This window comes from Guyanagaster necrorhizus, assembly GCF_019112545.1.
Source record: "Guyanagaster necrorhizus MCA 3950 unplaced genomic scaffold BT62scaffold_24, whole genome shotgun sequence".
NCBI lineage: Eukaryota > Fungi > Basidiomycota > Agaricomycetes > Agaricales > Physalacriaceae > Guyanagaster > Guyanagaster necrorhizus.
In genome coordinates, this window is record NW_025064903.1 from 568,378 (window position 1) to 596,037 (window position 27,660).

At 49.9% G+C, this 27,660-nt stretch overlaps 10 protein-coding genes across 10 annotated transcripts; 6 read left to right on the top strand and 4 right to left on the bottom strand.

The window, feature by feature from the left end:
• Positions 1-9,641: 9,641 nt before the first annotated feature.
• Positions 9,642-10,501, bottom strand: BT62DRAFT_339643 (uncharacterized protein). The gene is made up of 4 exons (XM_043180560.1): positions 10,381-10,501; positions 9,935-10,324; positions 9,860-9,878; positions 9,642-9,806 (listed from the first exon to the last, which is right to left on the bottom strand). Exons 2-4 carry the CDS (start codon positions 10,256-10,258, stop codon positions 9,781-9,783), a joined length of 369 nt encoding a protein of 122 aa, XP_043036800.1. The 5' UTR covers positions 10,259-10,324; positions 10,381-10,501; the 3' UTR covers positions 9,642-9,780.
• A 953-nt stretch (positions 10,502-11,454) lies between these two features.
• On the top strand, positions 11,455-12,295 carry BT62DRAFT_1034743 (uncharacterized protein; the record flags this gene model as incomplete). The annotated part of the gene is made up of 3 exons (XM_043178377.1): positions 11,455-11,928; positions 12,000-12,071; positions 12,248-12,295. 3 exons carry the CDS (start codon positions 11,455-11,457, stop codon positions 12,293-12,295), a joined length of 594 nt encoding a protein of 197 aa, XP_043036801.1.
• A 778-nt stretch (positions 12,296-13,073) lies between these two features.
• On the bottom strand, positions 13,074-13,849 carry BT62DRAFT_935240 (uncharacterized protein). Its single transcript, XM_043186894.1, has 4 exons — positions 13,813-13,849; positions 13,711-13,762; positions 13,174-13,660; positions 13,074-13,112 (listed from the first exon to the last, which is right to left on the bottom strand). The coding sequence occupies exon 3, from the start codon at positions 13,644-13,646 to the stop codon at positions 13,176-13,178; it is 471 nt and encodes a 156-aa protein (XP_043036802.1). The 5' UTR covers positions 13,647-13,660; positions 13,711-13,762; positions 13,813-13,849; the 3' UTR covers positions 13,074-13,112; positions 13,174-13,175.
• Positions 13,850-14,652: 803 nt separating this feature from the next.
• BT62DRAFT_1009514 (uncharacterized protein) lies at positions 14,653-15,157 on the top strand (the record flags this gene model as incomplete). The annotated part of the gene is made up of 2 exons (XM_043177559.1): positions 14,653-14,974; positions 15,024-15,157. 2 exons carry the CDS (start codon positions 14,653-14,655, stop codon positions 15,155-15,157), a joined length of 456 nt encoding a protein of 151 aa, XP_043036803.1.
• Positions 15,158-15,704: 547 nt separating this feature from the next.
• Positions 15,705-16,681, bottom strand: BT62DRAFT_1009515 (uncharacterized protein; the record flags this gene model as incomplete). Its single annotated transcript, XM_043177560.1, has 5 exons — positions 15,705-15,967; positions 16,020-16,244; positions 16,322-16,388; positions 16,473-16,585; positions 16,636-16,681. 5 exons carry the CDS (start codon positions 16,679-16,681, stop codon positions 15,705-15,707), a joined length of 714 nt encoding a protein of 237 aa, XP_043036804.1.
• Positions 16,682-17,426: 745 nt separating this feature from the next.
• BT62DRAFT_1009516 (uncharacterized protein) lies at positions 17,427-18,735 on the top strand (the record flags this gene model as incomplete). The annotated part of the gene is made up of 4 exons (XM_043177561.1): positions 17,427-17,788; positions 17,840-18,017; positions 18,067-18,534; positions 18,586-18,735. The coding sequence occupies 4 exons, from the start codon at positions 17,427-17,429 to the stop codon at positions 18,733-18,735; spliced, it is 1,158 nt and encodes a 385-aa protein (XP_043036805.1).
• A 420-nt stretch (positions 18,736-19,155) lies between these two features.
• Positions 19,156-21,186, top strand: BT62DRAFT_859286 (sodium/hydrogen exchanger; the record flags this gene model as incomplete). Its single annotated transcript, XM_043182492.1, has 5 exons — positions 19,156-19,419; positions 19,477-19,551; positions 19,606-19,682; positions 19,739-19,945; positions 19,995-21,186. Coding segments are annotated over 5 exons (1,815 nt in total), but the record flags the coding sequence as incomplete, so codon positions are not given.
• Positions 21,187-22,134: 948 nt separating this feature from the next.
• On the top strand, positions 22,135-23,239 carry BT62DRAFT_935245 (uncharacterized protein). The gene is made up of 4 exons (XM_043186895.1): positions 22,135-22,162; positions 22,216-22,655; positions 22,706-22,843; positions 22,899-23,239. Exons 2-4 carry the CDS (start codon positions 22,629-22,631, stop codon positions 22,914-22,916), a joined length of 183 nt encoding a protein of 60 aa, XP_043036807.1. The 5' UTR covers positions 22,135-22,162; positions 22,216-22,628; the 3' UTR covers positions 22,917-23,239.
• Positions 23,240-23,394: 155 nt separating this feature from the next.
• Positions 23,395-24,716, top strand: BT62DRAFT_1009519 (uncharacterized protein; the record flags this gene model as incomplete). The annotated part of the gene is made up of 6 exons (XM_043177562.1): positions 23,395-23,443; positions 23,481-23,532; positions 23,585-23,919; positions 24,210-24,332; positions 24,401-24,430; positions 24,496-24,716. 6 exons carry the CDS (start codon positions 23,395-23,397, stop codon positions 24,714-24,716), a joined length of 810 nt encoding a protein of 269 aa, XP_043036808.1.
• Positions 24,717-24,831: 115 nt separating this feature from the next.
• BT62DRAFT_935248 (guanine nucleotide binding protein, alpha subunit) lies at positions 24,832-27,266 on the bottom strand. Its single transcript, XM_043186896.1, has 10 exons — positions 26,965-27,266; positions 26,835-26,914; positions 26,122-26,695; positions 25,950-26,068; positions 25,838-25,893; positions 25,755-25,785; positions 25,395-25,474; positions 25,215-25,335; positions 25,033-25,149; positions 24,832-24,970 (listed from the first exon to the last, which is right to left on the bottom strand). The coding sequence occupies exons 1-10, from the start codon at positions 27,123-27,125 to the stop codon at positions 24,921-24,923; spliced, it is 1,389 nt and encodes a 462-aa protein (XP_043036809.1). The 5' UTR covers positions 27,126-27,266; the 3' UTR covers positions 24,832-24,920.
• Positions 27,267-27,660: the final 394 nt, after the last annotated feature.

Here is a 27,660-nt window from a genome sequence, read left to right on the forward strand (position 1 = left end):
CTTCGAGCTAAAGTTTATACTTATACCATCCTACTCTCGAGCCACTACGTGGCCTTGTGACACACCGAACAAGAGCAACATCACAAGTGAATTCGTGTGATCCCTCGAAGTGCGAAGGGACATGTCGTCTATCACGTGTTGTCAGATCACGTGTCGCTTGGGCTTAACAATTAGCTCGAAGCTTCCTCATTCCCTTTCTCAAGCCCAATTGTGCTGAGAAACCGAATGCCTCCAGTAACAACCGCCGACCTTAATCACGACTTCTTCGAGCTTATAGCTTCCATCATCGGAACATTGCTCGGTCTCTTAGCCATTATCACCCTTTGCCGCGGACGACAATCAGTAGCAGCTTAGATAGTCAGGCACTATCAAGCGTTCCAACATATCCAACAAATTCTATGCAACGTAACCCCTGATCTACCCTTCCATGACATCCCCCCCTCCACCCGAACGTCCTTCTTCCCGCAAGGGGGACCCGTACCAGAAGCCGGGAATCGCGACCCAGATCAGAGGAGCCTTCACGAGGAGGAAGGACCCGAACACCCCCGACGACACATCGGAGACCGCCACCCTGCTCTCACAGGGTTCCGGAACCCGTGGACGACGAACGTCGCTCAGGAGCCCGCCGAGGTCTCCAACTACGTCACTCCAGCAGGCTCCCCCGAGCATCCCGCCTCCCCAATTCCCTCGGGGATTGGAAACCATGCTCGGGACTCCCTTGATGCCGCTCGGATGGCTGCGGGACCCCGCGAAAGTCCCGACCCCGCCCAGAACCCCCCCGAGACCCCCACAGAGCCAAACTCCGGTTCCAGCCCGTCCGTCAGCAGGCTGGGGGTCGACAACCCACGAGAGAGGGACATTCATCCCGACTACGACAACGCAGACATCGCCATCTCCACAGCAGGGGATCCATATCGCCACCTCCACGTGGGAAGCGAGCCCGAGGTCGGAACCGCCAGCGAAAGGGGGAGAGCCACTACGAGAAGAATTATACAGAGGATATTCCCGGAGTGGGACCTTAACATCCCCTTCGACTATGATGAGACAGTTAGGCAGCAGCAGAATCAAGAACGAGAAGAAGCAATCAGGCGAACTCAGGAAGAGCTCGCCGACTACGTCCGAGAGGAAGCCCGCGAGCGGTATGAAGCCGCAGAATACGACCGACAGGGACGAGCACAGAGAAGGAGAGAAGAGGTCGAAAGAATGGGCTCAGCCTCCCCTAGGGAGTATGAGCTCTGTACCGATTCCGGGTCCCCGTTTAGAGAGCCCGATTCCGAGGACGACCCATGGACGGGACCTGCCAGTATCGTCAGCTGGGACGAGGCCATTAGACGAGGAAGAGCAGAAGAACCCCGAACCGTCGACCTCGAGTACCCCGCCCGCACTGATACCATCTCGTCCGACGCCGACTCTGTCCTCAGAGCCTACGGGCTCCGAGTACCCGACAATGCCCACATCTCCGACAGGGCCCTCCAGCGATTCCTGGGTAGCAGGGTCGCTCGACAGTTTCTCAATCCCGAGTTCCAGCGACTCTTCAGCCGCTATAGCCGAGAACTGGAGGAGACAAGAGCGCACGGAGGAACGCGCTACAGTCGGCTCAGGAGTCCCCCCATTACCCGAATCAGTGACCGAGGAGAAGACGGACCCAGTACCCAAGTCAACGGGAGGGTCTCCAATGACCCTTCGTCCTCTCGTACCGTCCATCTACGACCCGCCCGTCAGTTCCCTCCTCGAGGAAGAGGACAGCGGGGACGAGGGCGACGAGGAAGAGGACGAGGACAGTGATGACCCATATCGACGATGACTGGAATGGGCAGGGGAAGATACAGATGAAGAGGCATTGTGAGAAGAGATTGAGAGGGCCAGGGGCAAGGAATATCAGGAGCTATATGAGCAGGGGAGGAATTACTTATGGCAGGACGCGCGCTGGCAAGCGATGTCCTTAGGACTCGAGTACAGGTATGCAACAGGTGCTGAAAAAGAAAAAATTCTACAGTACGCCACGACAGAATACGCATAGAGGGAATACGGGCGACAGCACCCAGAAGACCCCCTCATGCCGATACCTCCGTATCGGCCCGATAAACAAAGAACACCGGCACCAATGCCGCGCACTCCCCCCATACCACCAAGACGGGCCGTCTACGTCGCCCCCTCTATCCGGAGTCGGGCCGACGACAACCCGTCAATCCGAAGCACGGCTTCACGACTCATCCGAACAAGAAATCGACCGGCATGGCAAGCCGCTCAAAACCCTTGGACCGGCAAAGGAAGTCGTCTCCTCGGTGGACAACCCCCTCCGGATCAAGCGGAATCAAGCAGAAAGGATCCCATCCGGGACGATCCCGAGGCAGTCCGCCTCGGATTCACAGTACGAGACGGAGTAATCGTTCAAGTAACCGACCCGAAAGGGAGTCCGGTCGCAGACGATAATTCCCTGCATTCTTTCCCTGGACCACCCATAGAATGGAAGCAACCGCCATTCGATGGATGGCCCAACCCGATGGGGGCGCTTCCGCATAATGCCAACGTCCTACAGTGCCACCCCGACCTCCTCCGAAAACCACGTCCCTTCAAAGGGGTCTCAGACGACATTGACCGGTTCCTGGTAGATTGCGAACAATACTTCGAAGTCTACATCGGGTACATCGGAACCGACATGAATAAGGTCGCCTTCGCCACCTCCTATCTAGAAGACAAGGCCAAGACGTGGTAGATCCTCATCTCCCCGAACTTCCGATCCACCACTAGGGACCACTACCGATATCCCTCGTGGCCGGTCTTTAAACACATGCTCAACGACAAATTCATTGATCCTGCTGTTCAAGAAGTGCATAAGCAGAAGATCAAGGAGTACAAGATGGGAGATAAAGCGGCCACCGATTACTTCGATGAGTTGGAACGGCTCGCTAAACTCGCAGGAATCAGGGAAGATGTCGCCAATGATGGAAGGATGGTGGAAGCCCTCAAGCGGGGAGTTCCATCCTCGTACCTTACGATGATCTCAGCCATGGGCGTCAAGATGTTAATGCCCATTGGCTACGACGAATGGAAGGAAAGGATCGTCAAAATGTACAAGGAGAGGCAAAGGCAGAAAGCGGAGGCATCGACCTTGCAAGAGTATAGCAGCAAGAAGTCGACACCGCCAACCCTGAATAAGTCAGGGCAAACTGCCGGGAAACCATCAGGAACTCCCACGACGACAAACTACGGCACTCAGAAGACTGGGACAGGAACCACTTACACCGGCGCCAGAAAGCCGATGGACATCGATCGAATGAAGAAGGAGGGGAAGTGCTTCAACTGCGGACAGAAGGGCCACATGGCCAAGGATTGTTCAAAGAAGAAGCGAACCCGCGAGGACATCAGAGCACAAATCGCCGAATTGCAGAAAGAAGACGAAGAACTTGGGAAGGAGACGAAGATCGAGGAGGTAAAAGACAAGGCCGATCAGTGAGCGACTCCACTGACTCGGCCAAAGGACTTCATGGTGTGCGAACCCCTACCACTGTATGAACTTATGATACTTCTGTAGTTACAACGCATTCGAATATACCCCGAACTGTTAAACCACACCTGGAAGAGTCGCAAAACAAAACTCAAACGCCTACGGGCCGAACAGGGACAGAGAGTCCCACCACGTGGCTCAAGCCATTCGACACCGAATGGACCTGGAGGGCCATCAAGGATGCAAAAAACGAAGCAGCGGCAAAGGCCGTGCTTCGAAATTGGATCCATCGGGCAAGAGCCGAAGAAGTCGTAGACGAGCTGATTGAGGGAATCAAGAGAGCTGAGTGCTGCCGCGCTCTCGAGTGGCTAGACGAACTCCGAGGGCCAAAAAAATACATTCTACGAACCAAGACCCCCGGACGAGACCTAGTCATAAGAGGCCAAATCGAAGTATTGACTAGTCAAGCCACTCAGAAAGTTGCCGCCCTAATCAACAGTGGCTGCACAGGGAGTTCAATTAACCGAGCTTTCGTCGACAAGCATCAACTCCCAACGAGGGCAACGGCGGCCCCAATACCAGTATACAATGCCGACGGAACAAAAAACCAGGCCGGTTCCATTACGGAATTCGTCGAACTTAGGTTGACCATCGGAGATCATTCTGAACGGATCGATCTGGCAGTAACGGATCTAGGAACCAAAGAACTCTTCCTCGGCCATGACTGGCTCATCCGTCACAACCCGCTGATCAATTGGAAAACCGGTCGCATCACGTTCGCCAGGTGCAGGTGTAGGAAGATCCCATATGAATTGCCCGACAGGGACCCAGAAGACCGGTGGGACGAAGAGATGGAGGATGGTGAAACCATCTTGGCAGTAGACCTGCAAAAGGAAATCCATATCCGAGCAGTACATCATGCCAATAACCTAGCGGCCAAGGCAAACGAAGGGAGAGAGGAAAAGACGTTCGAAGAGATGGTGCCAGAGTGGGCAAGGGACTTCCGAGACCTCTTCGAGAAAGAGAGTTTCGATGAACTCCCAAAACCAAAGCCCTGGGATCATGCCATTGAGCTAATCCCCAATGCTAATGCTAACCTGGACTGCAAGACCTATCCCCTCGGTAATCAGGAGCAGCAGGAACTTGACAAGTTTCTCGACGAGAACCTGTCCTCCGGACGAATTCGACCCTCGAAATCCCCTATGGCGTCACCCTTCTTTTTTGTAAAAAAGAAGGATGGCAAACTTCGACCCGTCCAAGACTACCGAAAGCTCAATGAGATGACAATCAAAAATCGATATCCCCTACCCCTAATCTCCGAACTGATGGATAAACTCTGAGGGGCTAAATATTACACCAAGCTCGATGTACGCTGGGGGTACAACAATGTCCGGATCAAAGAAGGGGACGAATGGAAGGCAGCGTTCAGGACCAACCGAGGACTCTTTGAGCCAACGGTAATGTTCTTTGGCCTGACCAACTCCCCGGCCACCTTTCAATGGATGATGAATGATATCTTCAAGGATCTCATCGCCACCGGAAAGGTCACCATTTACCTAGACGACATTCTCATCATGTCCAAGACGAGGGAGGAACACCGAAGTCTGGTTCGACGGGTACTCGCCCTCATGAGGAAACACAAACTGTTCCTCAAAGCGGAAAAATGTGAATTCGAGGTGCTGGAAACCGAGTACCTCGGAGTAATCATCAGTGAAGGGAGCATTCGCATGGACCCAATAAAGGTCGCAGGAGTAGTCGATTGGCTGATGCCCGCCAAAAAGAAGGAACTACAATCCTTCTTGGGCTTCACCAACTTTTACCGGAGATTCATACGAGACTACAGCAAGATTGTACGACCCATGACCCAGCTGACCGGCAATGCTCCTTGGGGGTGGGGTGTATCCCAGCAACACGCTTTTGAAGAACTAAAACGACGACTGGCGGAGGATGTAGTCCTTGTCATACCGTCCCAAGAGGGCAGATTCCGCGTCGAGGCCGACTCAAGTGAGGGGGCCATAGGAGCCGTTTTGTCCCAAGAACAGGACAAGAAATGGCGACCTGTCGCTTTCCTCTCAAAGGCATTGACGGTAATGGAAAGGAACTACGAGATTTACGACAAAGAATTACTCGCGATAATGCTCGCCCTTGAAGAGTGGCGTCACTACCTGATCGGAGCAGCTGAAATCTTCGAGATCTGGACCGATCACCAGAATCTCAGATACTTCCGACAACCTCAAAAATTGAACCGCCGACAAGCCCGGTGGGTCACCGAACTCGCCCAATACAAGTATACACTCCATCATAAAGCCGGAGTCGCCAACAAAAAAGCCGACCTCCTCTCTTGCCGTGCGGACCACGATCAGGGGGGAAATGACAATGAGGGAGTCGTCATCCTCCGCCCCGAGCACTTTCGAGCAATGATAATGCCCACGGAGGAGGAGATACATGAACGAATCAAAAGCGCAACTCGAGACCCACATCAGTGGGATCAAAGGATCGCCGCCTCGCTAAACCACGAGTGGGGACTAACAAAGAAAGAGGGGATGATCCACTACGATGGAAGGATCTACATTCCACGTGTCAAAAGTCTCCGTGGCGACATCATCGCCATATACCATGACCATGCCACAGCAGGGCACCCAGGCATTGCCAAGACAAAGGAACTCGTTCTACGAGATTATTGGTGGCCTAAACTCATCAATGACGTTACGGCCTACGTCAAAGGCTGCGAAACCTGCCAGAGAGGGAAAGCATCCACACAACCACGAGCGGCGCCACTACACCCTAATGAGGTACCGGCACAGCCATGGACTCATATATCTGTGGACATGATTACCGGCTTACCGGACTGCAACGGCTATGATGCGATCATCGTCATAGTCGATCGCTTCTCCAAGGCGATCATTCCGATCGCATGTTCGACAGAATTAAGTTCGGAAGGATGGGCGAAGATTCTACGGGACGAAGTATACGCAAAACACGGAATGCCGCAAGTGGTCATCTCAGACCGCGGACCACAATTTGTCTCCAAATTTCTCACCGACCTATACAAACTGTTACACATAACACCCAACGCATCAACGGCATACCATCCACAAACAGATGGCCAGACCGAACACGCAAACCAGGAAGTTGAAAAATACCTTCGGCTATTCATCAACTACAGACAAGACGATTGGGTCGAGTGGCTAGCACTCGCGGCTTTCCAGCACAATAACAGAGTACACTCCGCCACGGGCCAGACCCCCTTCTTCGTAAACCACGGTAGACACCCACATCTGACGCAGACGAGTCTTCATAAAACAACGACTCCAGCATCCACCGACTTTGCCATGACAATGGAGAAAATACATACAGAAACAAAGAAGGCACTGGAGAAAGCCGCCTCAGCCATGAAACTACACTATGATAAACATCGACACCCCGCACATGAATATCACGTCCACGACAAAGTCTGGCTTGATACGATGAACCTCCACCTGCCACGGCCGAAACGCAAACTCTCCGACAAGCGTACAGGACCTTTCCCGATCATTACAAAAATCGGAGAATCCACCTATAAACTACGCTTACCGGCGACATGGAAAATTCACAACGTATTCAATGAATCCCTATTGACACCATACGTTGAGCCTGCCTTTCCGAACCAGGAACAACCGCCACCACCGCCCCCAGACTTGATCGGTGACGAGGAACACTACGAAATCGATCAGGTATTAAACCACAAACTACGAAAAGTAAAAGCCCGTGGGGGAGGCATGACAACAACGGTCGACTACCTCGTAAGTTGGAAAGGTTACGGCCTGGAATCCAACCAATGGATCAATGAGAAATACATGAACGCCGACACAGCCATACATGACTATGAACTCTCCCTTAATTAAACCATCGGGACGATGGTCTTAACGAGGGGGTAATGTTACGATTTTTCCATTTCTTTTCCTTTTTACCCCTATTTATGCTTAGTCATAGCACGAGACCATGGGAAGGGCTTAGTAAGCACAACTATGCTGCCTAGATACAACGACGCTCGACGACGCACAATTACCCTTTTATGTACAACAACGATGCTCAAGGACAATGGGCACTATGGACACAGGACGACACAATAAGTAGTCGTAATATTAGCACTACCTGTACAGTATTTAAGACCGACCGCTCTCGCTGGTATACCCCAGCTTCGAGCTAAAGTTTATACTTATACCATCCTACTCTCGAGCCACTACGTGGCCTTGTGACACACCGAACAAGAGCAACATCACAAGTGAATTCGCGTGATCCCTCGAAGTGCGAAGGGACACGTCGTCTATCACGTGTTGTCAGATCACGTGTCACTTGGGCTTAACAAATCCAATGCTGACTCAAGCTTCTTGATGACAATGTCCTTATCAACAAAATTCCCTGCTTCATCCAACCACACCTCTTCTGCTGAGATTGGTTCCTTTTCAGTGAGTCTAGCAAGAATATTTTCTTGTTTTGCCTCAGTTTTGCCTTTGCAGGTTTGGAGGGCTTTGTTCAATTCATGAATAGTTGGAAATGTCATACTAGGACTTCTAGCACAACAGAAAGGGCAGTGGGGTCAGTTGATAACAGCACACAAGAGTTTTTCACATTTCTCTGACAACAGCCCCAGTGTAGCAACCATCCAGCTCCCTTAAATTGACATTGCTGGATACTACTGTCAGCACAATGACTAAGTATCTATGGGGTATGGGGTATGGCCATGGTATGGGTTATAGCATCAATTTCCCCGTAACAAGGCCAGCAGGTCCAAAAATCTATAGGGTATGGGGGAGTATGGGTTACAAGAGGTATGGGTTATGAGAGAGTTGACTGTACTTTGTTCTAGAGGACCACTGACCATCAGATTTCACTGAGCACCATCAGTTCATCTCGCCTCGCTACCATCGAAGCACAGAAGGTATGTCCGGGGAAGAAGCTCCGGGTTTCAATTGATTCCATTAATTCCAAGCGACCGGCTATGATTAGGTTCTGCACAGTCACACTCGCGAAATCATGCCACCGCCGCGTTTACACACTACCTGCCTTATGGTGTCCAGCCTTGTTAATCCTTCTACCTTCCGCGGCGTCTGGATATGTATTCCTGCAACATGAGAAGCTTGATGAATAGCATTGACGCACCGCGTCTAACCGCCGGACATACCAGGAACGACGTCCAGGGATGCTACGACCCATTTCATGTTACAACATACATGTTTCCATCGGAAATATGGTGGGTCATACGTGAAACTCGGGAAATGTCTTTCTCCGGTATGAGGGACGTGTCAAAGGAAGAACGTATTTGACGAGATAGGTCCTCGACATCCCTACTAGTATACATGATTCAAAAAATACACTAGGTCTAGCCTTGCCGCCTTCAATCTTAAGAAGTTCTGCTTCGATGCGGCTCCAAGTCTATCCATACGAAGAAACTAAATTGTTCCCGAGCAAAAGCATGGACAAAATCCTTTTGCATGAGGAAGGGTAGGAAGTCAGCTGTAGGCTCAATATGAATGGTCAGCGGGGTTACGGCAAAACCAAGTCCATTTCATGTGTTCGTTCCTTGAGCACCAAGGCCTTCCTCCGAGACATCGGTGGGGCTGTGAAAACTCGAGACATCACCCCTCCGCCAATCACAGCTGTGTCATTAGGAAATATGACAACTGACTGAATTCCAAGGCTGACGTGCTGAGGATGCTCGATATGTTTTAGCGGGGGCCAGGCCGGATAAGGCGAGCTTTCATTATGGTTAGGTGCGGCTCGAAATGATCGATGTAGTACTAAATGCAATGTGAAGAGAAAACTGTGTTGATCAGGGCCGAAATCTGTCTGGTTAGAGAGTCAATGTATAGTTCTCTGCTATGGGTAGCGCGCTAGGATTAAACTGGAATCCGGACAGAAAGTTCCGATTCTGATCTTTTGTCCTGGTGAACAAAATGGCACGATCACCGTGGGCACACCGGTAAACCTTGGTACAATTGGAGGTATCATTTCGAGTCGTGATGGCTGATTCTTTTTTACCTTGAAGCCTGGGAATGAGTACACACTCGACATCCTAGCCAGACTCGGATTAGATCTGAATGAGTCCAACAAAATAATTTAAGATTGCCATGGTATACTTTATCTAGAAAACGGTCGATGAATTGTGCACGAAAGAAAATAGCGATGCCAACATTTCCGTCATGAGGGTTCACCATTTCTAAATGGAAGACGTTGAGTCCGTCCAATGATTCGGCGGTGGGATATTACAAGCCTGAAAATCCCAATCCGATCTGACATGATCCTGGAATTCCTCCAGAAGACGAGAAAACTCGGCAACAGTAGGTGCTCCTTCAAGCGAACCCACGTTTAGTGTATCCTGGTGATCCCAATTAGCCGGGGATTATACAAAGATAGCAAGGAAATGCTCACTGGCCGAGTTGCATACCACCTGAAATAATCATTAAGGGCTGTGAGGTAGTCAAGAATAATGGAAGCTTATTCAACAAGGTCCCGAATATTTGAGGCTTCCCCCGTTAAGAATTCGTAGTATGTTTCGTAGATGTTACGCTGAGAAAAGCGTCGTAGGAAATTGGGACGTGGTATGCTGTCCCACCAAGGGATGTTACGGTAAACGGTTTGCACCCGGGGAAGTTCCGAGTCTAGCTCCTCTGAGACGTGTTGACCGAATGACAGAATTTCGGAGAAGAAGACTAGCGTAGGATGGGTCTCGACAGCAAGTTTGGCGAAGACCTCTTGAAAATTATCGAAGAACTGGCGGAGTGATTGTCGCAGAATGCTATCTATTTGAATGATATGATATTCTTGCATCTGTGAATAAGATGTTGACTTTTCGAACTCCACAACGGTCCCCGATGTATCTATTGTGCGCTTAAACTGACGGACGACGATGAATTAAGTGAGTTTTGATACGAGTGATTGATGAGACTCACAGCAGGGTAAACTGGAGCAGCAGCGCTCGGTCGAAAGTATCTGAGGAACTGAGTCGCCAGGTAATGACTGTAATGAAGCTTGATCGCCGATTGTTTGAGGCAAAAAGATTGATGTCGTCCACAAATGGCCTACGCTCTTTATCATATTTGGAAAAAAACTAGAAGACCACTAGTTGTGGCATAGTAGAAAATTCTGTTGAATCGGACTTGAGTGAGTATGTGATAATTAGCATGACATGGAGAAAAAAGCGCACGAGTACTTTGCGTCGAAGAATTTTCCAGGAGGCAATCCTGTTCCCCTGACTAGATCCATAAGAAAGTGAACGTGCAAAAGGTGCTTTTGGACGGCTCGAGACGTGACAGTGGCGTTCAGGCAGTTTCCTTTGATGTACAGCTGGGACTGGCAGTTGATCTTGAAGTCGGCTGAGTATCCAACCTAATAAGTCTATAAATGATTGCTGACACAGATGTGCAGTAACTGGATTCTGAATAGTTTGCCGCGCCACAAAGAGTGAATATCAAGGTCAAGGCACATAATCCTTCAAGCACGGCGAAAATGCAGATCTGAATGAGAACTCGAACCATAAAATTAAGGAAATCTTTATGGGATGGGGATAGAGATGCAAGCAAAGAAGAAGGACAAGATTCAGTAGCGCGTGAAAAACGGTTCAATCCTGTTCGTACCTGGGGGGGAGTTGTAATGTCACATGATCTCACGGACCATCGCGCGCAATTAACACCGCTGTGGCCCAATAGCCACCAAATAGCCACAGTCGCAAAGTGGAACAAGATCCTTGATTTCTTCCGTTTATTCCTTAGCTTATGTATCAATGACTTCCCATCCGAGGACTCTCTTCTCTGTACAGATGATGGTTGCTAGTGATCGTTGTCCACCATAGATACTGCTTCGTGGGTTTTCTCCCCCCATCTCAGCAACACAGAACAAGAGCCTTGCTTTTACTCTCCCTACGTGGTGCCTTCCTCTGATTACCACGACGCTAGCTTCCCGTAATCATGCAGGCACCCGAGCACGTATAAAAGTAGAGCATTTCATCTATTTAGGCTCATTCCATCATGTCCCAGGATCGAAATTCTCTAGATCTGAGGCGCTTGAACTCTAAAGCTCGAGATTCTTACTCTACTCTCGGCCTCTCTCCCCAGGCTGCCGACGCCCGACCTGTCCTTCTCCGGCACACGTACAATCTCTTCAATCTGGCGTCGGTGCTCGGACTCGCATTAATAATCCCTGTATTCATTGCGACTTTGATCTATCTTCTTCTGAAGCCCATCAGCGACATTATTTCTGATGCTGGCTCTGGTATCGGGATCGCTGCTTCGAAAGCAGGCTTGGGTCTCGAAATCGTCCTCAAGAGCTTATGGACTAGTTCTGTTGGCGTTGTTAGTGGCGTTGTGTCCATTATCTCATCCAGCTCATTCAAAGATTCCCCCAGCCATCCTCGTAATATTCCCACTTTCCCTACAGAACTATCCAGAGAGTTATTCTGTGCTACCACAAATATGACACTCAGGATCAATGCTCAAGCTACTGTATATATGCGAGGATTCAACCCCTTTGTTATTTTCCTATTTTCTTTAATTTACGACTCGTATCTCGCTAGCTATATAGTCACGTTGGAATGCTCCAAGGACATTTTGGTACTACTCTTACTGTCAGAGGCCGTTTCAAGACGGTAATGTTGCGTGATACCGTTGAACAATTTCACCCCTTAATATTACTCAAAAGAAGGCAAGCTAGACAAACCTCCTGTAATTTTGTTTCTGGATTTTACTTGTCACACCTGGATCTCATGTGCTTGGACTCTAAAGTGAGATTTGGACTCCACTCTCAGCCTCACTCCCTCTATAGGAAACACCTGAGGATCTATCACAAATCAACATCATGTCGTCGAGGTAAATAACATTGAATTTTATACGAAATAAACAAATGTATCCGCCCGCGTCTTCTCCCCTAGTCATCTATGACTTGCACACTACACTTCACTTTCTTCCTCGCACTCAACGCTGGCAACCTCTTCAGAATATCCTTCCGCTTCATCTCCCCAAACTCCTGCATCTTTCCAGGTTTGATACTACTCTTGTTCTGTTTCGCATCTTTCTCTTTCAAAACCAAAGAAATATCGAGCGCATGGAACCTAGCGAACCGCGGTCTTGTTAGCAAGGCATCCAGTGGTGCCCAGATACTGATGTTGTCGAAAAACTTGGGGAAGTCGTTCTCTGGATCGATGTGGATGGTTAGGTGAGTTAGTACCGATGGGGTATTGGTGAGAGTGAGGCAGGCGAAGAACCATGCTAGGTTGCGTGATCCGAAGGAGAGGTCTAGGAGCTGATGAGCGTGCCAGGTGTCGTTCACTACGTCAGAGATGGTCAGTAAGAGCCAGAACGATATGAAGGGTATTATTGATCCTTACTTCCAACCCAAGTATCACACAGGACAAGTTCTTGGAGGATATTTCTAGCAGCAACGAGAAGCTGATTCGCTGACGGTGCGTGGTCCAACTTGAGATATTGGACAGAGAGCCTCTTCAGACTGTGAAGGGCGAAACAGGCCTCTTGATCGACGAAGAAATGGAAGATTTGTGAGTTATAAACGTCCAGCACCTCTAAGGATGGACCGAGGTCAACCCGCTCAATGGATCCATTTTCTTCGTCATACACCGGATAAGATGGAAGTGACATAAGTGACCTTATCCGCCCTGCTTTAATTCGAATTCCTGACAGATGCGTGAGAGCGAGCAAGTCAGAAAGGGTCTGTCGAAAGTCGTCCATGTCTACCTTCATATTGTCGAGGGTGAGGATGTAACAGTGGTGGACTTCCAGCCGGAGCTTTGGGGTGAGTGAGTGATGCGGAACGTTTCGAGATTGGGAAGAAGGTCCAAGGGGATGTCTCTGGCGGCCCTGCGAAAGTGGTTCCGAACCTTCGCTTCGTCGATCGCCTTACGGTTGCGGTCGGTTTCTTGGAGAAGTTTGAGTTCCACGAGCTGGTCGTTATGGTATGGATCATTCTCATCTGAGAGAAAAGTGATGTGAAAGTGCTTAACGAAGGTACAGAAGAACGGGGATGCCTGGAATCCGGTCGTTAAGCTGTCAAATTGGGATTTGGTTGACGCGTGGACACGATAGAAGAGATAATAGGTGGTTCGAGGGTAGAAAATTCTAGAGACGGCGCGCAGCGCTACGAGAGAAACCACGTCGTTGTGAAGTTCATCGATTATCAAATCCGTAAGTTCTGGGGATAGTATGTCCATGTTGACTCGAAGATCTGTGTGGAAGTGTTAGCCCAAGGTGGTAAACCATGGTGTTTTTACATACCGTGAGGTATATTGCCAGAGAAACTCTGCCGAGACTACGGCTGTAAGGATTGCTAGAGAACTGTTCATAAGATAATATCACGAAAAAGCCGTAGACATTCACCAAACTGAATGCCTGCGACGATGATGGAAGAAGATACAAGGGATCAATAAGCAATAAATAATGACTGCAAAAAGGCTTTTTGTTCTTAAATGGCGCGCGGAAAATAGATGTGGGATGATTTCAATTCAGTCAGACTAGGGGTGCTTCACCCCCATAAAGACAGTCACCGCCAGTGCGGCGTAAAATGAGTAGGATTAGGGACTCAGAATCTGTCACAATATATAGTCGCACCTCGCAATTTTGCGAGGCAACTTACAATACGTAGCGACCAAACTTTCAACACAGCGGAAGGTCCTAGGGCCCTAGAAAATAGTACTAGAAAACACTTTCATGTGATTAGTGACGTCCGGACTCCGGACCGCTGTCGAGCGCCCTGCCCAGCCCTGCTTTTTGAGTTGTTGAGTTGCTCTCCCTGGACGCCAGTGCCTTCGTATATTGTCGACCTTACAGTGCTATCCATTTTATTCCTCGCCGTCACCTCTCTTCCCGCATTGGTTTTGGGGTACGGTCTCGTTTTCTCTTTTGACGCATATAACCGTCTTTTTCCAGCCAGAATACATCCAGACTCGCGGCCGCGACCGCATCATCTCGACATTGGACGTTGCACGCATCAAGGATACCGATATCCATGATATCTCCTTCAAAAAGCCTCGCATTCAGACCATCGTGAAGAGGAAAAAATGCTGGTTCCAGGCCCACTACGCCACGGATGTGCATGTGTCTTCAAAGTATCTTGTATTTCCTCCAAGGACAGAGGGATTCTTCTATTACCACCAACACGACTCTTTGTCAAGGGAGGTGCAGTTTAGTCTTGCGAACGCGTGCGACACCGGTACGAGCATGGACCTTCTGCTGCCTAATGGCTTGCCATGGTCACTTCCACTGTGGTATATTGCCTCTGCTCCCAAGTATGAGACTCTGTTGCAAAAGCTCATCGAGGATGGTTTAGTGAGCTCTGAGCTGGTAGAGAGGTGCAGGTGGATGTTTTCCCTGGCGTGGGCACGCAGGAGGAGGGCAACGGTGCTAATGAGGTGGGATGACATGTTCGCTGTGTCTCTTGATGCGAAGTGTACGAAGCTATGGATAACAGGGGAGAAGGCGAAGAAAGAGATATCGTTACGGGCGGAGGGGATTTTAGGGAGGTATGCGGGAGGCTCGACAGGTGTGTATCCTCATTTCCTCTGTCGATTAGCTGCTAATCTTGTGGCCAGGCTGTGTACATGCCCGGATCGAGCATGATCCAGTCCACAAAGTGGATGTGGTAAATGTGTTCAAGGTGGACACTGGTGGCACTAGAGGGCGTCATCGACTCCATCGATGTTGTTACAGACCACAAGAATCTTGAAGCTGCAGGTCAGGTTCCTCTGTCTCTGAGCCACCATGTGAATCCCACATTGAAGTCACTGGTCGAAAATGTGAGTGTGGACTTTTGTGCATGGTCTGCCTGATCTGATCTGTGGCATTGACAGGTACCCATATGAACTGTAATGTAACAACTTTGTGATCTGTTATAGTAGGGAATCTCTGTTACTGCCTTTGGAAATGTGAGCCTCTGGTGATCCTGACTTTACCCAGTCCAGTGTTGGCTAAGTTAATGGTCCAGATGTCTTCAAGACTGCAAGCTATAACTTCTTTGGTTGCAGCACCAGCTCGGTACATTCGACTCACATATACTGGATGTGAAAGACACAGATGTCATCAAATCTAATGCCCATGAAGCAGTCGCTGCTTCTGCTCTATGAGCAGACCATCTCAGGCACGATATCGATAAAATCGTTCTACGCAAGATCTCATTTTCTTACTGATCTGACCGTGCTATGGGGCGTCTCCCTCATCCGCTATCCACAAGCTAATCCGCGTCGCTTGTACAACGCACTTATATCAGCCCAAGGCTATATGAACTGCGCTCCAAATTCCTTCTCCTGGTAATAGCACACGAACTCGAGTGTTCGCTTGCATGCGGTGAACTCTAGCTCAAGTGGGCTTACGAGCACATTTTTGTCGTGTAATCTGTGCTGCAGCACCCGTGGCGCCCCTTCCCCAATACCAGCCACCGGAGCGGCCTCTGTCACCTTGCATTGAAACTGAGTATGGATACCTTTCTCAGTGTCTCCTTCGGCACGATCTTTCAAATTCATGCGAACTCGATCGATGCCTACAGCATGATATGATCTCACTCCCATCCATCTAAATTTTCTGGTATCCACTTTTCTCCGCCGACTTGCTAAGCATCAGATAATGACGTGTAGAATGTTGGGCCGTCGTCGAAACCGCAACTCTGCTTGGCCCATTGCGGTTCGTAGGTCGTAACGCTGCGCCTGTATACGTCAACTTGTGTCCAATGGGGGCCGTTTCAATGGCCGATGGCATCATCCAAATTCTGAGCGTGCGAGTCTTGTTGGTAGCCTTGCCAATTCGAAGCTCCAGATTTCCTTAACAGCTCCGTAGACCAATGAAAACTTCTATCCCATCGCACTCTCTGGGTCCATCAGATTGGGGTGTCAAGTACCCTGTCTCAGGCTGCGACCGAGTCTTTCGCTCCCTTCAGGACGCGTCTTCTCAGGCCACGCTGTCATCTACCCTAGATGTTAGCCTTGGCATATGGTTGGAAATTCAAATTACTTTTTTTTTTTTTCATGAAGCCAATGTATGGCGAGTACCAGTTTTGTTGGTCTTCTAGGCCCGAATGGAATCGCTCTTCCGAGGCATCGCTCTTCATGCATGTCGAACACCATGACTGGTGACCTGTCCGACTCGGAAAGCCCGCCACTCGCTGCCGGCGGTTAGCGTTAGCGAACCGAGCTAATCCCGCAGAGTGCGTACCTCGCATAGCACATCCCTGGAATTTTAGGGACGGGGGCACATTCATTTGGATCGCTCGTCATCCCTTCATGAGATCTCATCCCAGGGTGGCTCGGGCGTACGTCCACACCTTTGACATTTCCATGGAATTCTTCCAGGTATGTCTAAGCCGACGCTAGGAAGTCGCGACGTATCTGCATGCGCCCTTTTGCTCCCATGTTACGTCTCTGGCCCATGTTTCAACATATTTTTTTAATCGACTAGTCTTCGCGCTGGTTAATTCATTGGCCTGTATAGGTATCTCCGAAGTCCGGGCTGAAGTCTCAAATGAGATGATTGCCTGGATATCCTTACTCGTGCGGCTTCTCTCCCTCTATGTGTTCTGATTTCTGTGCGTCATAGGACGAATATTGTATTCAATGGCGGATGTATCTACGTGACGTTTATCGACCTTTCTGTTCCGCATGTATAAAATACAGACGAACGGCCAAGTTGCTTTCCGTCCATCGGGTTGGCTGTGATCGCTGTATACATTGGACCGACGAGAACCGTTGTTCTAAGGTTTTTTCTAACGCAATAATATGGCATTTGATGGCAGTATCGTAGGACAAAGCTAGGAACATGTTAGACGCCGCAACATTTATCTTGTTATCAAGAGGACAAAGAGCCATTGTCTTTGTTCATCGATAATGCTCCCAAGGCAAGACATAGATCCCGACACACGTGCCAGAAACGCGGCTTTCACGAGCTCTCCCAGTGCTCTTCCTCTCTAAACTGAGAATCCAAGAGCTTCACTGAATTCATTTATCATCATGCCACCACCACCACGCATCTCAATCGCGAGGTTTATCGGAAGACTCTTCTTCATCGCTCTGCTAGGGGGACTCTCGGCGTTAATGGCGATTTCTCATCTATGCTCGACATATCCTACTTGGGCGTCATGGTACTGCTCGTCTGCGACCACACTTCAAGATCTCGTTCTTTCATCCTTTGATGAGGTGCACCTAGCGGCACTTGCCGGTGCCATTCCCTACCTACCCTGGACATCATCAGGCTGCTGCGCGTCTTGTATGGATATCGCGGACGCGGCGGAGATCATCTATTCGCACCTCCAGCATGTCCATGTCATGATGGATTTGCTTGAAGGCGGCGCGAGGGAGAAGAAGGATCAGCAGTGAGTTTTTTTTTTCGGTTTGAGGCATTTGTTTTTTTAATGTACTGGTAGGGTGGTCCATGGGTTGCGGAATGCGAGGATATTCGATTATGTTGCGCGCGATGAGGAAAGGAGGGCGTTGTTGGATAGTCTTACGGCGTTTGCGTTGCTTCAGAGGGATGTGGAGAGGCAGTATGATAGTTTTTGGAGTGTGGATTTTGCGTTGTCGATGGTTTTTGTGATTAGCGACGTGAGCATTTCTTTTGCTTTGTTTTGTGATGGCTGACGCGTGTTGTTAGTTCAAAATGGCGATTGGCGAGTTGAATGCCACGGTTGAGTACGAGCAAGATCCAGGTTTATTTACTATGCCCAAGCGGCGCGTGGTGGTTGATGATATCTTGCGGAAGTTGCTCGACGGTTTGGTGAACATCCTGGAGTACCGATTCAAGATTGTCGCTATGAGTGTTCCTTCGCTCTCGGATTTGATCTCGCAGGTGCATAGCCACGGACAGCAGATATCCGACGAGCTGGAGGCTGAGATACCTAGGGTGCGAGAGGCGTATGAGAATATCCCGTGGTGGCAGTCCGTTGCGCCGATAGAGATGTTGGGGGAGGGAACGCAGCGGAGGGTCTTTACTAGTTATCATGAGTTTCTGGAGGCGAAGGCGGTGGATATTCGGGATTTGGTGGAGCGTGCAGCGATTGTGAATGATAATTTTAGGATGCTGGGGAGGTATTTTAGTTGGTATATGGATGTACCGCCGACGGTGAGTTTGCGTTTTTGTTTGGCTGGGAGCGAGTACTGATTGGCCGAGTAGGGGGTTATCACGAAAAGGCCGGGGAGGGTTCTTACTGTTGCGAGGCTCCTGGAGGTTGTGGAAGACCTCGAGTATCGGATTAGTTCGATTGGGACGGGTACTAAGATGCCGCGCCGTCGGTTCACTTGTACCTGCGCACAACTTCCATAGAGAATGTCGCGTATTGGAACTGTATGACTAGGAACCTTTAGATAACTTTGTGTGGTTGTATGACATACCGGAGATGTTGCGACGAGTAAAACGCTTGGGAAATTAATAAAATGCCAGGCTGTTTGTTGTTCTTCTCGAAAGGCAGCACATGGTGAAAAATTCTCCGTCAAGTGTCTGGTCTAGGAAATGCCGACAATGAAACGAAAACCACTGGTGACAAACAAATCTAGTGTTATCCTTCAATTCAGCCTAGCTGCGTCGCAGTAGAACGGATTTGGCTATGTCCGGCGTCAACTTTCTGCCCCGTAGTTGTTACGTAATCAGCTCAAGTTGCAGAGACACCACCATCACATCGTCGAGCTCTGCAGTCCACAGTAAAGGGCGCCAGAGGTTATCCTTCTCCTCCTCCTCGTCGTCGATATGCCTCTCAAGCTCGGATCACGAACGGTATTAGCGGCAGTCCCATCGGCCACGCAAGCCCCAGTCGTGGAAGACGAGGAATTCTATTCATCATGGTCTCTCTTCCTTGTCTGCATGCTTCTCGTGTTATCACTCTGGACGTCGTATTATTTGCAGATAAAACGAATACGGGCGGTACACGAGACACTGGTGTCGATATTTGCTGGGATGGCGGTGGGTTTGATTGTTAGACTTGCTCCGGGGACGATGATTCGCGAAATGCTGGTACGTGGTCTGTGCCTCGGCGAATGGGATGGTATTTAACAGGGGTTTTACGTGTAGACTTTCAAGCATACGATTTTTTTCAATCTGCTGCTTCCCCCCATTATCCTGAATTCTGGCTATGAGCTCAAACAGGTAACGTTCTTCTATCTATCGTGCCTGGAAGAATCTTCAACCATTTTTCTATAGGAGAATTTCTTCCGAAATTTTGGATCAATACTCACGTTTGCTTTTTTCGGAACGTTTATCTCAGCTGTCGGTGTGGGGTATGATTCATCGCCGTTTCCCCTCGTGACAACGGAATTGATCACTTACAGAACAGTGTCCTTGTTTACATTTACTCTTTTCTCGGACTTGAATCACTCGAGATCTCACTTCTCGAATGCCTGATATTTGGTTCCACGCTTTCCGCGACCGACCCGGTCACCATCTTGGCCATCTTTAACCAGTACAAGGTTGACCCGAAACTTTACACGGTCATCTTTGGTGAGAGCTTGTTGAACGATGCGGTCAGTATCGTCATGTACGAGTACGTGATTCGCCATGTCGTCCGGCAGCAGATGCTCACTACATCACAGAACACTGTCGCAGTTCCATGGGACCGAAATATACATCTCGTCAATCTTCCATGGAATTGGCATATTCTTGCTCTCATTTAGTGTTTCGATGGCTTTGGGTGTAGCCTTTGGCCTTGGAATGTCGCTCATGCTCAAACATTCCTCACTCAATCTCTATCCAGGCATCGAATCGTGCCTGGTCGCCCTCTCCGCATACACCTGCTACTTCTTCTCTAACGGTCTTTCCATGTCCGGAATCGTGTCCCTCCTTTTCTGCGGTATTACCCTCAAGCACTACGCCTACCACACCATGTCCAGACGCACGCAACGCTCCTCAAAATACATCTTTTCAACCCTTGCCCAACTCTCGGAGAACTTCATCTTCGTCTACCTTGGCATGTCCCTCTTCACCAATGCCCCGACGTCTGAGCGCGTGACCAACTACGTCAAGCCGCTCTTCATCACCATCAGCACCGTCGCCGTCATTTTTACGCGCTATGCTGCAGTATTCCCACTTTCCGAAGCTATCAACTTTTTCCACAAGCACGCGCGCGGCCAGAGGACTGAAGAGCTCCCGCATTCATACCAGATGATGCTTTTCTGGGCGGGTTTGCGTGGAGCGGTCGGAGTAGCCCTCGCTGCTGGGTTCAAAGGCGAAAACCGGGAATTCCTACGCACGACTGTCCTCGTGGTGGTAGTCCTGACGGTGATTATGTTCGGCGGGACTACTGCTCGGATGCTTGAGATCCTTGGGATTCGCACTGGCGTGGAAGACGAAGCGGCGAGCAGTGATGAGGAAGAGGAGACGACGCGGACACCGTGGTTCAGCCGTCGAATGTCCGGGACTGGGAATGGGGGCCAATGGGCACGGTATATGGATGATGAGCCGCCCTATTCGCCTTCGTCTCCGCGCAGGATAGGGATCCATTATAGTGCGCGCAGTTATAATCACCAAGCGCAGGCACCGCCCTTGTCACCACTAAATGGTAACGGCACCATGTTCTCGACTGCCTCGAGCGAGTCACTAGAATCAGACGGGGGTGAAGCACTCCCGATGGCTACGACGTCGACTCAGCAGCAGCAGGGGCAGCAAGCACCACAGCAAGGAGAAGATGGGAAGTGGTTTCAGGCGCTAGACGAGCGGTATTTGCTCCCTCTGTTCTCGAACGCAACTGCGAGCCGGACGTTCCATGCGCGGAGGGCGAGACGGAGCGGGATGGTGAGCTCCTCCCCTGTGGAGAGCGAGGACGATGGGGATGGGCAGGAGGTGGAGTTGGGGGGGTCTGCTTCTTCTCCGTTGTCGAATGTTGTTACTCCGACCCAGGGTGATAGTAGTCGGATTGAGAGGGGTTTGCGGAGCCCGATGCTTAGAAGTTCGAGTGGGGATCAAGGACAGGGTCGGTTGTCGTAGTGTATCTTATTATTGGCTTGGTTAGATGTTGGATGTTACTTATGGATACTGTTAAATAAAAGTGCAGAGGTAATAAGTAGAGAGAAAGAGCGATGGTGGGTGGAGAGAATGGGGAAGGGGAGGAATTGCAGACCGACAAGTGAGTGATGAAGGGTTTCAATACCGACTCTGAGAATCACTGCAAAGTTGAAGATTCTGTCACTGATGCTGAAATTATCCCTTAACTGAAGGAAGCCATTATTTCTTATCATTAGGCGTAGAGCAGAGACGTTCCTTCCTGTTCCGTCGACTACCTTATTCTCGCAAGTAGGAATACGGGCATAAAAAGAATGGTTGGCGGCAAAGTAGCCTCTCCTGAATGTTGAAACTGACAATCTACGTTGCGACAGCCCGATCTTGAACTTGCTCAGGCTTCGAAATATTGAAGTGGTCCGGGCTGTTCTTTTCTTTCCTTCCTGCCACTAGACAGCCATGATCCCCGGCAATATTTCACGACAAAAACTCTCAAATACCACCTAGCGAACCTCAAGGTGACCGAGAGATACTGGAAGACTCCCACCCTCTGGGTTTGGAGTTCGGAAGAGAATTCGACAGCTTATTCCTTGTCGAGATGGCGCAAATTGCTTCGCAGCGTATTTGGCATGCAGCAGCGTTGGAGGAGGCGCGTCGGCTTATCGCTGTCCTTGCTGCTGCATAGTGAAGGAAATGACCCGCTTGACTTACGAAAAGAAATTCCCGGAAGATAGGCGCTGCGAGGAGCTATGTCCAGCTGGCCAAGGTATGGAGAACGTTACCTTGAAGAATGCGCTGGATTTGATGCCGAGATGGCAGAAGGGTGGAGGGACGGACTGGACGTTATTGCAGGCCAGTAGTCAATGCCGCAATGGACGCAGATAGATTCTGCAGTCCCACGGCGTCTGTTATGTATCACGGATCTCACCGGAGGCATCGTGGGTGCAACCTATCCAGCTTTTCTTTCCCTCGATAGCCATGCCTTTCATCGATACCGTCCAAGCTCGGGACGAAGAAAAGCCACAAGGTCAATCAATGGTGTTCAAAGTGACACATTGAAGGCACCAGATGGTCTTGCAGCCAATTCCAAGCCTCTAGACATAGATGAGAATTCAGAAGCGTGTTCCTTGCCACAATTGCACTAGTTACTTCGCAGAGTATTTGGCATGCAGCAGCGTGGATTCCAGGTTGGAGGTGCGTTGATCTATCGTTGTACTTGCTATGTATTCGGGATGGGCTTCGATGTTTTAACGGTTTTCGTGTGTGCGATATCCAAAAAGTCATCATTTCCTTACTCACAGTTGTATAGGCTGGTCTCTTCTCTGCTGTCGTCACTACATTTGTTGCCCAGACGTCACAGAGCCTTCAAGTCGACTACGGCCAGGTCACGGCGTCGCTTCTTTTCGAGCTCACCGACATCCAACGTGCGGCGGTCAATGGTTCCCTTGTGAACGACGTTCCCCGTTCTGGCCTTACTCCATTCTGAGACTTTCGTCCCGCAGCTTCCAACACGTGGGTAAATGACTGTCGTTCACCAGTCTCTCGTTCAGCCCCACTACCACACTGTTTGCTGTCTTAACGAAACAGTGGATCCATCAGTACATGACTGTCCCATCTGGCAGGCCTCGGGACAGATGTCGGGTCCATCATTTTCGATATATGGACCCGGACAGGTTAAACTGTGATACCACCTTCGAGATTTGCAATCTTGTACAAGCTCAGTTAATGACTTTGAATCAGAAAATAATTGGCTTCGTCTGCAGACTATTGTATGGGGCTATCTGCTCAAGAGGCTTCTACTGAAGTTGGCTTCAGACCATGGTCTGATTCAAGTTTTGTTCCGTTCAATTCCCCCGTCCTACTGGTATGCCAACTATATCCCCCTTCCATCTTTCTTGGCAAGAGACGGATTGAAGATTTGTCTGACCTCCGACTCCAGAGATCAGCCATTGTTTTCCGTCCTGGTCTCGCCGACGAATTCCCCGCACCTCAGGTTCCATGGCTATGCTTACTGTTGACCATGGCCAGCTTGCCTTCTATCTGAACGGTAACCATTGCTGATCCTTCCATTGATATTTTTTTAGGCATGGTTATGCAAGCCATTGGGGTGTACATGGGTGTCGCTTCACCCCAGTTGTATGACAAGATACATTGTCTCCGACTAGGCAATCTTGCAATCGCTACGCAGTACTGAAGCTGCTGTAGCCTCGCGCTTCTTCGTCCGGCAAATGATCCTCATTGGTCCGAGTGGTGCCTGCAGGAGCTCGACACTTTTTCTGAGCACTTTGGATGGCTGCGTTTCATGGAGAAGCATGCTCGCACCATCTCGGGCTTCAGGGAATTTGTTGAAGGAGATTGCTTGGGAGACTATGGACTTCTGGGGTGAGCATCAAGCTCCGGCGAATGAAGATCAACAGCCAATGGATTTACAGCCGGCTTTGCATTCACTACCAAAGCATTGGTATCGGCTGTGGCGGTCACGCAATAGCGGGGTGATAACGGAGGAAACGATGCCCAGCGGTGGTGATCAAGTGTGAATAGCAGATGGTGTATCCGCAGTATGAATTGACTGTCAGCCTTTCGCACACATCTATTGCTGTTCAGAACAGACAAGCTCCTTCCCTGCACTGCTGATAAACACCCCAGTTCAGTTGCATTGACTCAGACAAGCTGAGAACAACAAGAGACCAAGATTACTTATCAAAGTGGATGGAGGGATGATGGGAATGTTCGGGTCGACTTTGTTCTTCCACTGATGATCGAGTAGGTTGGTCTTTGATTCTTTCTATGATGATCACTACGGTTGTCCGCAGAGCTTTCAGGCCGACTACTGCTGTTCGTCTTCATGTCCAACACGCAACAGCTAATGGTTCTCGACGTCCATCGCTACCCAACTTCCACGGTCATGCGTATATCCCATGGTGCCTCCGAAGATGGTAAGAGGAGAGTCTGCTGAAGGGCCACCCAAGCCTGACAACTCTTTGACTCACAATTCGTCGCGCAGAAGCAAAAGAACGCGAAGACCCCGGAATTGGTGGAGCTCATTGTTGACTCCGAGCAAGCTTTGACTACGAATTGAACTTCTCCGAAGATATGCAGGAGCTGCGACCGAATTGCGTACCAGATCCCTCGATTCGCTTTTTCGAATACTATCCCCGCCCACCTCCCACTCGCAATGGGCCAGCACTGCAGTGAACCACCCTCGTTGCCACGCACCACCATTGATGTACCGTATAACCAATTGGCGTCCGATTTCCGGGTGCGGGGTCATGTTTTCGACGGAAAGACTTATGGTGCACTGGAACGAATCTCGTACATAGCTTTTTTTCTATACCTGTTAGAATAGTGGACTGCCTAAATAGAACTACAAACGTCTAATAAGTGGAGGGGATACGTAGAAGGAACCATCGAACTTATAACATGCTCAGTAGGATAACTTATTGCCAACCGAATATAATACAAGGAAAAAAAAGGAAGGTGTCCCCGAGACGAGGAGAAAAATTCACATAATCACCAATCATTGTTCACATAAGATCGGCACGACGGAGGTGATTGCGAAGGATGGTTTCCTCAACTAGGACGGAGATCAGACCTCGTTACTGGTGACCAAAAAAAGAAAGAATTCGAACGACGCACCAGCTCCCAGAGTAGCCGCCGTCGACCGTGTATCAATCACAGAAGTCATATGCACATAGAACGGTCTTTGCACGGGCGAGTTCTGCCTCAAGATCTCTCGGAAGTGCTGTTGGAAGTCTTTTTTAAACATTTGATGTGCATAAGTCACTTGTTCATCAAAAACCACATTGACGACGACTGACATTTGCTAGCTGTGGTCAGATTGTTGCCGCGATCCCCATAACTCGGTACGAAATCTCTGATCTTGACATCTCGTGCTAGTTTGGCTTGGAGGAGGTCGCATTTATTGAGGAAAAGGATTATCTGGGGAGGGGACGGTCGGAGTTGGGTCAAGTTGTTTGGGAATGGAGAAGAGATTATACCTGTGTTTGCGAAAGGAGTTTGCAGGCGCAGACGGATTTCCAAAGCATGTAGCTGTCTTCAAGCCGGTTTACCCGACGATCTGGGGGGAAAGATGATTCAGCGCCACGCGATTAGGGAAGGTTTCACTAACCTTCTGCTAGCTTCTCATCGAAGCAGGATACTGCAACAATCTGTCAACGACGGTTGATCCACAAAAAGACAGTGCCACTTACTTGGACTTGATCGACACGAAAATGAAACGCCAATCAGCATGTGGCCAAGTTCATAAGATTGCTACTCACGCAAGGAAGATGATCGCGTTCACTACAAACGAGGACATCAGGATCTGTTCGTAGCATAAGAGAGATGGCATATCTCACCATCATCAAAGTATGGTTGCCACGCTGCTCGCTGATATGCAGAAGGTTACCCTGGGACGTCGACGAAGAAGAGAAGCTCTTACGCTGCTCCGAGTTCCACCCACATCATATAAGCGCCACTCTTGCCCAACGGTCCGACCTGAGTAAGATTAACGTTACCGACAGATCTACGTTTCCAAACCGAAGAGAACGCACCATGATCAAAGATGAATCTATACTCCTGCACGCCCAATGTCCGCAATCTTGCACGGATGATATCGTCGTCGGTAGGTTGGTAATTCCGGACGGCAATACGTTCGGCGTCGTGCAGGAAGCTAGAGGATGTTCATTGCAAAGGACAAGGGCGGAATGAAGTGAGCAGACGCACAATCCAGGAGAATCCTCGATCCTATCCCTCCTCCTGGCAAGCATCTCTCGGATCACCGGGTCCTCCCAAATGGCCTTCATATCTTCTCTGCACCCTGCAACGACATCTGCGATCTCATCCTCGTCATCCTTCATCTGCTGCAGAGCGTCCATCTCCGGGCGCCGCATCGCCTTGAGCTTGTCAAACGCCGTCTTCCACCCATTTCTCGCGTTTATCGAAAACTCATTGATAGCGGGCTTATTGAATGGCGCAGCAGTCATCACATCCGTCGTCTTGAGTTCAATGGCCGCGTTTCCCAGTCTCCGCTCGAGGTCCGTCTGGATTCGGCGCAGGGGCCCGAGGCGGAGTTTGAGCAGGCGGTGGGTCTCCTTGAACTTTAGCGGCACAGTGGGGGACTCGTCGGCTGAGGAATCGTCACTGTTGTTGTCAGCGTGGGTAACGGCAGACCGGGTCATTTCCTGAGCGAGGATGTCGAGGATGTCATTGACATTCCGGACCAGGTTGAAGAAGATGACAGATTTCCAGAGCAGGCGTTCCTCGGTCCATTCTCGGCGAGCGTAGGTCAATTGGAAATCTGTGGGAAGGAGGTGAGGTTCGGAACTTGTGGCGAAGGTGGCCAAATACTTTTGAGTGTGGCTGTCTTGCCGCTCTCGCTTTGCCCTGTAGCCCAAAGAATAAGGAAATTACAAGTACGGATAGGATAGCGGACGGACCTAGTAGCAGTAGCTTGACCGGCCTCTTTTTCCGCTTCTCGAGCTCCCGTTCTTTCTGAAGCTGCTCGTCAATATCATCGCTACAATCCAAAGTCTCAGTACATTCCCCTCTGGAGCATGTGTCACTCACCTCCGTCGTTGCGCTTCTGCCTCTGCTGCCTCTCTCTGTTCTCTCTGTTCTGCCGTCTCATCAGGCGGAGGTGCCAAGGCCAATGTTAAAGGGTCGTCCCCCTCGCACGGTATCACCGACGACGTCGTAATCACAGCAGGAGGAGTAGGAGCGACAGCCATCAAGGGAAAGGAAGACAAAGGAAGGGGGAAGAGGGCTACTCAAGATTCAGAAACGAATACGGCGCCTTTCATCTTATTGATATTGAGCCCTTCTGCTCGAAATCAATCACGGGAGGCAGTTCACCATAACGGCCTTTTTTTCACAAACGGTTATCCGCGCGTGCCTGGATTCGGCCTCCCGGATGGGGTAATGCCTGATCATGATGCATGATCCTGATCCACTCTGCCGGTCGTCGTTAGAGAATCCCTTCTTCACTTCAGTTCTTTGCAGGGACAGCAACGCTCGTAAGAAAAAAAAATTAGAAAGGATCACACAATACACACCGACTCAGCGGAGCGCCCCCAGATTAAGATTGCCCACCCAAGTTGGGCCGGTCCCAACTGAATTGATCCATCCGGGCGCTCCCAAAATCCATGATGTTCGGACTAACCTCCATCTGTCAGCCCCAAGTGGATTCCCACTCTATCTCTCTCCTACTTCCATCTGCTCGCTGGCGGAATCTCATACGGATGGCACAACCCTTACATCGACAAC